Source organism: Conger conger, chromosome 3 (assembly GCF_963514075.1).
Source record: "Conger conger chromosome 3, fConCon1.1, whole genome shotgun sequence".
NCBI lineage: Eukaryota > Metazoa > Chordata > Actinopteri > Anguilliformes > Congridae > Conger > Conger conger.
Window position 1 is genome coordinate 1,267,503 of NC_083762.1, and position 12,266 is coordinate 1,279,768.

The window sequence follows — 12,266 nt, forward strand, 5'->3', positions numbered from 1 at the left end:
ACATCACCACTCCTCACACACCTGCTCAACATCACCACTCCTCACACACCTGCTGAACATCACCACCCCTCACACACCTGCTCAACATCACCACTCTTCACACACCTGCTGAACATCACCACTCCTCACACACCTGCTCAACATCACCACCCCTCACACACCTGCTCAACATCACCACCCCTCACACACCTGCTCAACATCACCACTCCTCACACACCTGCTCAACATCACCACTCCTCACACACCTGCTGAACATCACCACTCCTCACACACCTGCTGAACATCACCACTCCTCACACACCTGCTGAACATCACCACTCCTCACACACCTGCTGAACATCACCACCCCTCACACACCTGCTGAACATCACCACCCCTCACACACCTGCTGAACATCACCACCCCTCACACACCTGCTGAACATCACCACCGCCCACACACCTGAGTGGGGGGGGGGGTCACTGCGCTGTTTGAGAGAACTTGGTGGTCAGCAGTAAAGATGCCACTAATGATTCAGGCGTCCAGTATGCACTATTCGCAATTTAATTCATTCTGGCTCCTGGGAAAAACATTGCAGACACCGGGTGCTGATGAGACAGCCAATCAGTGAAACAGATCGCACGGTCACATGGAAGCTGTTCAGTCTTGCCTTAAGAACTCCTCACCACCCAGTACAGAAGTGATGGGGTTTCCCAGAAGCATATCTCAGCGTCTGATGTTATTGGTGGCCGTTATTTTTATGACGCTTTAATATATGGTGCAATATACTTAGTTGGAGCTCTTCTTGGCTGGGTGTGATGAGATGTCCCAGTGTGGCGTTATTGACCAGCGCGTGTGTCTGCCCCCTCAGACTGCAGGACTGCGTGAGCGACCTGCACCCAGCTCCCTGCCCTCCCCCTTTAAGACCATGTCCCTGCCCGGCGGCCCCCCCGTTGGCCCCCCCGGCGGCAAGATCAGCCTGGCCAGCCCCAAGCGGGGACCCAAGAGAGAGGACGGCTGGAAGGAGGTCGTCCGGAGGTCAGCGCCCCGCCCCGACGCCCCAATCCGCCGTGTTCACAGCAGGGGCGCACAGCTACGGCCCGTCCGTCTCACAATTTTGTGCCAACTTCTGGTCTTAAGATATAATTGAGTCAATTAAATAATAATCTGGCCTGTGTATGAGTTACTGGCTACAGCTGCAAGGCTGCAAGTGTATCCTGATGACTTTACTGCTCAAGTACAGGCTTGAAACGGGGTCATTTATAGAGCTGTCTGCTGATTGGTTGGAACAAAAATGAGGACCGGAGTTGTGCACCCCTGGTATCAAGCTCGTCATATGTACATTTGTTGAGAAATGCCCAAAAATTTGTTGAGTCCCATCGACTCAATTTCATGCGGTTTCTGTTACTTTGCCATGCAAACTGTTTATTATTGTTGTTTATCACTCCCCGGGTCCTCTGGGGAACTTCTTGGATGAGATGGACATCCTCCTTAGCTCCTCACCAGTCAATGACACCCCCCTGATCCTCCTGGGTGACTTCAACCTCAACTCAGAGTCCACCCAGTCTACCTTTCTCTCCCTCCTTTCTTCTTTTGACCTTACCCTCACCCTTTCCCCTCCCACCCACAAAGCAGGCAACCTTCTTGACCTCATCTTCACAAGGAGCTGCACAATAACCAACCTCTCTGTAACACCACTCCATATATCTGACCACTCCTTCATCTCTTTTCTCTTCCACTCTCCTCTAACACCCATCCGTCTCTCCCACCATCCACTGTCACCTGTCGGCGGAACCTGCGCCACCTGTCTACCTCCACCCTCTCATCTACAATCCTCTCCTCCCTACCATATGCGGAGTCTTTCTCTCGACTGTCTCCCGATGATGCTGCTACAACTCTCATGTCCTCCCTCTCATCTTCCTTTGACTCTCTGTGTCCCCTCACCACCAAATTAGCTCGGGCCTCCCCCCCAGTCCTGGCTTTCTGATGCTCTACGAGCTGTCCGAACCAAACTGCGGGCAGCGGAGAGAAAATGGAAAAGGTCCTATCTCCCCAGTGATATAGCTTCCTTCCATGCCCTCTTATCATCTTTTCACTCCTCTTTCTCTCTAGCTAAATCTTCCTTCTTTCACTCAAATGAACGCGGCCGCCTCTAATGCCCGCAAACCTTCTCCTCTCTTCTGGTCCCCCCTCCCCCCCACCCCCCTCATCACTCACACCTGATGACTTTGTCTCCTTCTTTGAAAAGAAGGTTGATTCCATTCGCAATTCCTTCTCACAACCCTCTCCCCCTGCTGACCCTCCTACCTTCCCCAACTCCCTAACCACCTTTTCTCCCCTCTCTGACGCTGACACATTGAAGCTCCTTACTTCCCACCGCCCGACCACCTGTCCTCTTGACCCCATCTCCTCTCCCCTCCTACAATCTATATCCAATGACATTCTCCCTTTTCTCTCCTCTCTAATCAACACCTCCCTCTCTTCCGGCACCATGCCCTCTCCCCTGAAGAGGGCCAGAGTCACTCCCCTGCTCAAAAAACCTACTCTTGACCCCTCTGCCCTGAACAACTCCCGGCCTGTCTCTCTTCTTCCCTTTCTTGCTAAAACTCTGGAACGGGCGGTCTGCTCCCAACTGTCCACTTATCTTCTCCAGAACAATCTCCATGACCCCAACCAGTCTGGCTTCAAGAGTGGCCACTCCACTGAGACCACCCTGCTCGCGGTCACTGAGGCACTCCACTCTGCTAAAGCCAAATCCCTCTCCTCTGTCCTCATCTTCCTCGACCTGTCGGCCGCCTTCGATACAGTCAACCATGAGATTCTGCTCTCATCGCTGTCTGGGATGGGTGTCACAGGGTCTGCACTCGCTTGGTTTTCCTCCTACCTCTCTGGTCGCTCCTACCAGGTGACTTGGAGGGGCTCAGTCTCTGACCCTCACCCCCTACAAACTGGAGTCCCGCAGGGCTCAGTTCTCGGCCCTTTCCTCTTCTCTCTATACACCATGTCTCTTGGTTTGGTTATCTCTTCCCATGGCTTTTCTTATCATTCTTACGCTGATGACACCCAACTCTTTATTTCCTTCCCCCCCCGACACCCAAGTCACCACACAGATCTCTGCCTGCTTGGCTGATATCTCTGCGTGGATGACTTCCCACCACCTGAAGCTCAACCTTGCCAAAACTGAGCTTCTCTACATCCCTGCTAAGTCCTCTCCGTCAATCGACCTCTCACTGACTGTTGAGGACTTTGTAGTTTCCTCTTCCCGTACGGCAAAGAATCTTTTCGGTGACTCTTGATAACTGCCTCACCCTGGCTCCACAAGTATCCTCCACTGCCAGAACCTGCAGGTTCTTTCTGTACAATATACGCCGTATCCATCATCTTCTGACGGAGAAAGCCACCCAGCTCCTAGTTCAGGCGCTTGTCATTTCCCGCCTGGATTACTGCAACTCCCTCCTAGCCGGTCTCCCAGCTTGTGCCATCAAGTCCCTCCAGCTGGTCCAGAATGCTGCAGCCTGCCTGATCACCAGTCAGCCCTGGTCGGCTCATGTCACCCCGCTTCTCATTGGCCTCCACTGGCTTCCTATTGCCGCACGCATCCGTTTCAAGGCCCTAGTGTTGGCATTTCAGGCTGCTAAGGGGACTGCCCCACCTTACATACAATCCTTGATCACTCCCTACTCCCCAGCTAGACCACTCCGGTCTGCCAGCTCTGGTCGCCTTATGGTTCCCTCTCTACATGCACCTGGCGGTCGAGCTGCACATTCACGCCTGTTTTCCGTTCTGGTTCCTCAGTGGTGGAATGACTTGCCTACCACTGTCAGGACAGCAGAATCCCTCCCCCTATTTCGACGCAGACTCAAAACCCACCTTTTCAAACTCTACCTTAGTCCTCCCTCCTGATTCCCCCCCCCCCCTTCTGATATCCCTATCCTTGTCTAACCCCACCAAAAAAAAATAAATAAATAATAATAATAATTTGCACTTATGATCACGACTGTTTAGAACAGCATTCCATGTGTATTTTCCTAGTTCTGGATGTGATGCTTTGACTTGTGGTAGAACCTATGCACTTGTAAGTCGCTTTGGATTAAAAGCGTCTGCCAAATGACAAAAATGTAAAAAAAATGTAATCATGAATTTCCTTGCTAGTAACTCATGGAAGAACGCTGATGCTGATTGGTGGATATGTTCTGGCCTGATGGTCACCACTGGGATCTGTCGCCAAAATGTGTCCACCAATCCCACGCTGTGTTTGTTAGTTATTGCCAACGTGCTTTGTGATTGGCGGAAATCCTCTCTATTTCGTAAGGTGACCTCCCCATTTTGTGAAACTACATCTCCCACAATGCACTCTCCGGTCTCGGTAACCTTGTGAAAAGCCCGTGTTGCACTCTGGGAGATGTGGGCGGCGGTTGACAGAAGTGGTTGTGTGCGCGTTTACTCAGGTCTAAGAAGCTGTCGGTCCCGGCGTCCGTGGTCTCGCGGATCATGGGACGTGGCGGCTGCAACATCACCGCCATCCAGGACGTGACGGGCGCCCACATCGACGTGGACAAGCAGAAGGACAAGAACGGAGAGCGCATGATCACCATCCGGTGAGACCTCCAGCCCCTCACCTCCGACCCCTCTCACCTCCAACCCCTCACCTCCAACCCCCTCTCACCTCCAACCCCTCTCCTCCAACCCCTCACCTCCAACCCCTCTCACCTCCAACCCCTCACCTCCGACCCCTCTCACCTCCAACCCCTCTCACCTCCGACCCCTCACCTCCAACCCCTCTCCTCCAACCCCTCACCTCCGACCCCTCTCACCTCCAACCCCTCTCACCTCCAACCCCTCTCACCTCCGACCCCTCTCACCTCCGACCCCTCACCTCCAACCCCTCTCACCTCCAACCCCTCACCTCCAACCCCTCTCACCTCCAACCCCTCTCACCTCCGACCCCTCTCACCTCCGACCCCTCTCACCTCCGACCCCTCACCTCCAACCCCTCTCACCTCCGACTCCTCACCTCCAACCCCTCACCTCCGACCCCTCACCTCCAACCCCTCTCACCTCCGACCCCTCACCTCCGACCCCTCTCACCTCCAACCCCTCTCACCTCCAACCCCTCTCACCTCCGACCCCTCTCACCTCCGACCCCTCTCACCTCCGACCCCTCACCTCCAATCCCTCTCCTCCAACCCCTCACCTCCAACCCCTCACCTCCGACCCCTCTCACCTCCAACCCCTCTCACCTCCAACCCCTCTCACCTCCGACCCCTCTCACCTCCGACCCCTCACCTCCAACCCCTCACCTCCAACCCCTCACCTCCAACCCCTCTCACCTCCGACCCCTCACCTCCAACCCCTCACCTCCAACCCCTCTCCTCCAACCCCTCACCTCCAACCCCTCACCTCCGACCCCTCTCACCTCCGACCCCTCTCACCTCCGACTCCTCACCTCCAACCCCTCACCTCCGACCCCTCACCTCCGGCCCCTCTCACCTCCAACCCCTCTCCTCCAACCCCTCTCACCTCCAACCCCTCTCACCTCCAACCCCTCTCCTCCAACCCCTCTCACCTCCGACCCCTCTCACCTCCGACCCCTCTCACCTCCAACCCCTCACCTCCGACCCCTCTCACCTCCGACCCCTCACCTCCAACCCCTCACCTCCGACCCCTCTCACCTCCGACCCCTCTCACCTCCGACCCCTCTCACCTCCGACCCCTCTCACCTCCAACCCCTCACCTCCAACCCCTCACCTCCAGCCCCTCTCACCTCCAACCCCTCTCACCTCCAACCCCTCTCCTCCAACCCCTCTCACCTCCAACCCCTCTCCTCCGACCCCTCTCACCTCCAACCCCTCACCTCCAGCCCCTCTCACCTCCAACCCCTCTCACCTCCAACCCCTCTCCTCCAACCCCTCTCACCTCCAACCCCTCACCTCCAGCCCCTCTCACCTCCAACCCCTCTCACATCCAACCCCTCTCACATCCAACCCCTCTCACATCCAACCCCTCTCTCCTCCAACCCCTCACCTCCAACCCCTCTCTCCTCCAACCCCTCTCCTCCAACCCCTCTCACCTCCAACCCCTCTCACCTCCAACCCCTCACCTCCAACCCCTCTCACCTCTCACCTTTTCTCAGTGAGCCTCCACTGTGGTGCTGATGCTGCAGTTCATGGTTGTGATGCAAATGAGATATTTGACTGTACCCCTGTTCCAACTGTCTCTCCCAGCCTAACAATCTCATAGCTCATGGTCGCCATAGTTAAGTCGGTTATGCAAAGGGTCTATACCACAGTGTAAGAGTTCAGTTATTGATTAGAGTGCACACAACAAGTAGATTACTGTGGAAAAACCTAAATAATATTTATGCAAATTTGCCGCTGACTCGCAGATCTCTTGTGGAGGGAGTGGAAAATGAAACACGAAAACACACGTGTTATCTCTCACTCTCTCTCACACTCACACACACACACACACACGTGTTCTCTCTCACACACACACTCACACACACACACACACACACAGCCTCTCCTCACGCCTCTCCCTCGGTGTGTGTGCAGGGGGGGCACGGAGTCGACTCGTCATGCGGTGCAGCTGATCAACGCGCTGATCCAGGACCCGGCCAAGGAGCTGGAGGACCTGATCCCCCGCACCCACATCCGGGCCCCGGGCGCCCCCAGAGCGTCCTCGGCCAAGGCCCTGTCCTCCATCCACATGCCGCCATCCTCCAGCGTGTCCTTCCAGTCTTCGTCCTCCTCCTCCTCCTCGGCGGGGGGGAAGCTGGGGAAGGCGGGGCTGTCGTCGGGGGCGCGGCCGGCGTTCCCGGTGTCCCTCCCCCTGGCGTACGCCCACCCCCAGCTCGCCCTCCTGGCGGCGCAGACCATGCACCAGATCCGCCACCCGCGCCTGCCCATGGCCCAGTTCGGGGGCACCTTCGCCCCGCCCGCGCCCCCCCAGCACCTGGGGCCCGTTCCCCGTCCGGCCCGTCAGCCCGGGGAGCGCAGGCGGGTCCCCGAAACACAACGGGAGCGCCTTGCCGCGCCCGGGCCCCTCCCACCACGGCGAGTACTCCGCCAACGCAAACCCCACCCCTACTGCTGCCACCGTGGCCACGCCCCCTTCCGTCACCGCACCGACCGCGCCCGGCGGACACACCCCCTCCTCTGTCAGGAAGCAGCTGTTCGCGGCGAGCCCAAGGTCGCCACGGTGACCACCAGCAGCACGCGCGCCTCGGGTTCCCCCGCCCACCTGCCCCACAGCTCCGCCCTCCTTCCACTAGCCACGCCCACGACCCCGCCTCCCGCCCCTATCGCCCCGCCCCCACTGCAAACCCCCAAACACGAGCCCTCTCTGGAGCCCACGCCCGTCTCCAAGGCGACCGTTTCCGACGCAACCCCCCTCCCCTTCTCCGTCCTGGCTCCGCCCACCACGTCTCAGCCCCGCCCCCTTCGCCTCCGCTGCGGAGCCCCTGGCCCCGCCCCACACACACTAACCCCGCCCCCTGCGCCTCCAGCAGCTCCGCCCCCCACTACACCAGCGCCGCCCCCCCGCGTGTCTCACCGCGTGTCTCACGCCCCCCCCGGCCCCTTCTACCCTCCGCTGCCGGAGCAGTCCGTGTTCCTGCCCCTCGCCGCCCCCCAGGAGCTGAAGCCCGCCGGGCTGGTGAACGGGGCCCCGCCCCTCCCCGGCGGGGGGAAGGCCCCCCCCGCCCCCCAGCTTCGGCCCCGCCGCCCTCTTCAACCACTTCAGCAGCATCTTCGACGCCGGCCAGGGGGGCAACAGCCACGTGTGGGGCGCCTGCCACCTGCCCTCCCGCCCCCCGCCCGAGCAGCCCTACAGCGCCCCCCCCGCCTACATGAGCATGGGCGCCATGGAGACCGGCCTGCCCCCCCCCGACGGGTCCAAGGCCCCCGGATATCGCTCCGCCTCCCAGCGCATGGTCAGCAGCCCCATCGGTGAGTGCACTGGACACTGGTGGTGAACTGGGGCAGGTCTGTGTGTGGGTGTGTGATTGGGGGTAGTGGGGGCAGTAGTTTGGGGGCAGGTCTGTGTGTGGTGTGTGATTGGGGGGTAGTGGGGCAGTAGTTTGGGGGCAGGTCTGTGTGTGGTGTGTGATTGGGGGGTAGTGGGGCAGTAGTTTGGGGGCAGGTCTGTGTGTGGTGTGTGATTGGGGGTAGTGGGGCAGTAGTTTGGGGGCAGGTCTGTGTGTGGTGTGTGATTGGGGGTAGTGGGGCAGTAGTTTGGGGGCAGGTCTGTGTGTGGTGTGTGATTGGGGGTAGTGGGGCAGTAGTTTGGGGGCAGGTCTGTGTGTGGTGTGTGATTGGGGGTAGTGGGGCAGTAGTTGGGGGCAGGTCTGTGTGTGGTGTGTGATTGGGGGTAGTGGGGCAGTAGTTTGGGGGCAGGTCTGTGTGTGGTGTGTGATTGGGGGTAGTGGGGCAGTAGTTTGGGGGCAGGTCTGTGTGTGGTGTGTGATTGGGGGTAGTGGGGCAGTAGTTTGGGGGCAGGTCTGTGTGTGGTGTGTGATTGGGGGTAGTGGGGCAGTAGTTTGGGGGCAGGTCTGTGTGTGGTGTGTGATTGGGGGTAGTGGGGCAGTAGTTTGGGGGCAGGTCTGTGTGTGGTGTGTGATTGGGGGTAGTGGGGCAGTAGTTTGGGGGCAGGTCTGTGTGTGGTGTGTGATTGGGGGTAGTGGGGCAGTAGTTTGGGGGCAGGTCTGTGTGTGGTGTGTGATTGGGGGGTAGTGGGGCAGTAGTTTGGGGGGCAGGTCTGTGTGTGGGTGTGTGATTGGGGGTAGTGGGCAGTAGTTTGGGGGCAGGTCTGTGTGTGGTGGTGTGATTGGGGGTAGTGGGGCAGTAGTTTGGGGGCAGGTCTGTGTGTGGTGTGTGATTGGGGGTAGTGGGGCAGTAGTTTGGGGGCAGGTCTGTGTGTGGTGTGTGATTGGGGGTAGTGGGGCAGTAGTTTGGGGGCAGGTCTGTGTGTGGTGTGTGATTGGGGGTAGTGGGGCAGTAGTTTGGGGGCAGGTCTGTGTGTGGTGTGTGATTGGGGGTAGTGGGGCAGTAGTTTGGGGGCAGGTCTGTGTGTGGTGTGTGATTGGGGTAGTGGGGCAGTAGTTTGGGGGCAGGTCTGTGTGTGGTGTGTGATTGGGGGTAGTGGGGCAGTAGTTTGGGGGCAGGTCTGTGTGTGGTGTGTGATTGGGGGTAGTGGGGCAGTAGTTTGGGGGGCAGGTCTGTGTGTGGTGTGTGATTGGGGGGTAGTGGGGCAGTAGTTTGGGGGCAGGTCTGTGTGTGGTGTGTGATTGGGGGTAGTGGGGCAGTAGTTTGGGGGCAGGTCTGTGTGTGGTGTGTGATTGGGGGTAGTGGGGCAGTAGTTTGGGGGCAGGTCTGTGTGTGGTGTGTGATTGGGGGTAGTGGGGCAGTAGTTTGGGGGCAGGTCTGTGTGTGGTGTGTGATTGGGGGGTAGTGGGGGCAGTAGTTTGGGGGCAGGTCTGTGTGTGGTGTGTGATTGGGGGTAGTGGGGCAGTAGTTTGGGGGCAGGTCTGTGTGTGGTGTGTGATTGGGGGTAGTGGGGCAGTAGTTTGGGGGCAGGTCTGTGTGTGGTGTGTGATTGGGGGTAGTGGGGCAGTAGTTTGGGGGCAGGTCTGTGTGTGGTGTGTGATTGGGGGTAGTGGGGCAGTAGTTTGGGGGCAGGTCTGTGTGTGGTGTGGATTGGGGTAGTGGGCAGTAGTTTGGGGGCAGGTCTGTGTGTGGTGTGTGATTGGGGGTAGTGGGGCAGTAGTTTGGGGGCAGGTCTGTGTGTGGTGTGTGATTGGGGGTAGTGGGGCAGTAGTTTGGGGGCAGGTCTGTGTTGTGGTGTGTGATTGGGGGTAGTGGGGGCAGTAGTTTGGGGGCAGGTCTGTGTGTGGTGTGTGATTGGGGGTAGTGGGGCAGTAGTTTGGGGGCAGGTCTGTGTGTGGTGTGTGATTGGGGGTAGTGGGGCAGTAGTTTGGGGCAGGTCTGTGTGTGGTGTGTGATTGGGGGTAGTGGGGCAGTAGTTTGGGGGCAGGTCTGTGTGTGGTGTGTGATTGGGGTAGTGGGGCAGTAGTTTGGGGGCAGGTCTGTGTGTGGTGTGTGATTGGGGGTAGTGGGGCAGTAGTTTGGGGGCAGGTCTGTGTGTGGTGTGTGATTGGGGGTAGTGTGGGCAGTAGTTTGGGGGCAGGTCTGTGTGTGGTGTGTGATTGGGGGTAGTGGGGCAGTAGTTTGGGGGCAGGTCTGTGTGTGGTGTGTGATTGGGGGTAGTGGGGCAGTAGTTTGGGGGCAGGTCTGTGTGTGGTGTGTGATTGGGGGTAGTGGGGCAGTAGTTTGGGGGCAGGTCTGTGTGTGGTGTGTGATTGGGGGTAGTGGGGCAGTAGTTTGGGGGCAGGTCTGTGTGTGGTGTGTGATTGGGGGTAGTGGGGCAGTAGTTTGGGGGCAGGTCTGTGTGTGGTGTGTGATTGGGGGTAGTGGGGCAGTAGTTTGGGGGCAGGTCTGTGTGTGGTGTGTGATTGGGGGTAGTGGGGCAGTAGTTTGGGGGCAGGTCTGTGGTGTGGTGTGTGATTGGGGGTAGTGGGGCAGTAGTTTGGGGGCAGGTCTGTGTGTGGTGTGTGATTGGGGGTAGTGGGGCAGTAGTTTGGGGGCAGGTCTGTGTGGTGTGTGATTGGGGTAGTGGGCAGTAGTTTGGGGGCAGGTCTGTGTGTGGTGTGTGATTGGGGGTAGTGGGGCAGTAGTTTGGGGGCAGGTCTGTGTGTGGTGTGTGATTGGGGGTAGTGGGGCAGTAGTTTGGGGGCAGGTCTGTGTGTGGTGTGTGATTGGGGGTAGTGGGGCAGTAGTTTGGGGGCAGGTCTGTGTGTGGTGTGTGATTGGGGGTAGTGGGGCAGTAGTTTGGGGGCAGGTCTGTGTGTGGTGTGTGATTGGGGGTAGTGGGGCAGTAGTTTGGGGGCAGGTCTGTGTGTGGTGTGTGATTGGGGGTAGTGGGGCAGTAGTTTGGGGGGCAGGTCTGTGTGTGGTGTGTGATTGGGGGTAGTGGGGCAGTAGTTTGGGGGCAGGTCTGTGTGTGGTGTGTGATTGGGGGTAGTGGGGCAGTAGTTTGGGGGGCAGGTCTGTGTGTGGTGTGTGATTGGGGGTAGTGGGGCAGTAGTTTGGGGGCAGGTCTGTGTGTGGTGTGTGATTGGGGGTAGTGGGGCAGTAGTTTGGGGGCAGGTCTGTGTGTAACGCTCTTTTGTCCCGGGCGGCTCAGCTGTGCACCCATTGGACGCCTCGGGCGGCTCAAGCCCCGCCTCCTCGGCCGTGCTGACCAGCTTCGCCACCAGCATCACGGGAAGCCCCGCCTACCTGTCCGGCCCCGCCCCCGTGGGCACGCCCTCCTTCAGCCGCCAGCACTTCTCCCCTCACCCCTGGAGCGCCTCCACTTCCTGTACGTACCCGCACACTTCCTGTATGTACCCGCACACTTCCTGTACCTCCCCACATACTTCCTGTCTATAACCGCACACACATGCAGCGTAGCACAAGATCATCTTAGTGTGGAAGTACATCCTGGACTTTTTTGGACAATTATAATCCTGTCCGTACCCGCACACTTCCTGTCCGTACCCGCACACTTCCTGTCCGTGCCCGCACACTTCCTGTGTGTCGCGGTGTCTGTGATTGAGCTCTTGGGCCTCCTCTCCCCAGGCGAGTCCCCCGTGCCCTCGGTCTCCTCGGGGGGGTCCTCCCCGCTCTCCGTGGCGTCCGCGCCGCCCCTGGTCCAGGCCAAGCCCAGCTGCTCCAGCCTGCAGGACCGGAAGGTTCCGCCGCCCATCGGCACCGAGAGGCTGGCCCGTATCCGCCAGACCGGCGCCGTCAACCCCGCCCTCCTCACCAGCAGCTACACCGCCCCGGTGGGCCAGGGCGGCATCTGGTCCTTCGGCGTGGGCAGCGCCTCAGGTGAGTGGGGGCGGGGGGGTTTTGATTGGTCGTTGATGATGCGGGAGGTGTGGGGATCTGACCCGATGTTGGCATGGCTGGGGGATCTGACCCTACGCTGTGGTGGCTCAGCAGAGGCGATGTCGGGCTGGTCGCAGCCCCTCCTGGGCGCCCACAGTGCTGCAGCACCAGCTGTCCCAGCACCAGCCCCTGGAGCAGGACGACACGGGCATCGTGGCCCCCTCCAACGCCTTCCACCCAGCCCACCCCGGCCAGGCCCACCCCGCCAACTTCATGGACTTCCCCAAGGTCAGTGCCTCCCGGGGGAACCGGGTCCTCCAACACCCACTGCGGTACTGACTGGTCTCGCTTATTCAA

The 12,266-nt window shown here is 59.2% G+C and overlaps 2 protein-coding genes across 2 annotated transcripts in view; both read left to right on the forward strand.

Moving 5' to 3' along the window:
• Positions 1–1,006, forward strand: part of LOC133124887 (WAS/WASL-interacting protein family member 3-like) — a 2,082-nt gene extending 1,076 nt beyond the window's left edge. Inside the window, exon 3 of the mRNA XM_061236435.1 lies at positions 851–1,006. Within this exon, the coding sequence (XP_061092419.1) occupies positions 851–867 (17 nt within the window). The 3' untranslated portion in view covers positions 868–1,006. The remainder of the gene's footprint in view (positions 1–850) is intronic.
• Positions 1–12,266, forward strand: part of LOC133124891 (ankyrin repeat domain-containing protein 17-like) — a 72,985-nt gene that overhangs the window by 47,401 nt on the left and 13,318 nt on the right. The window lies entirely within an intron of this gene.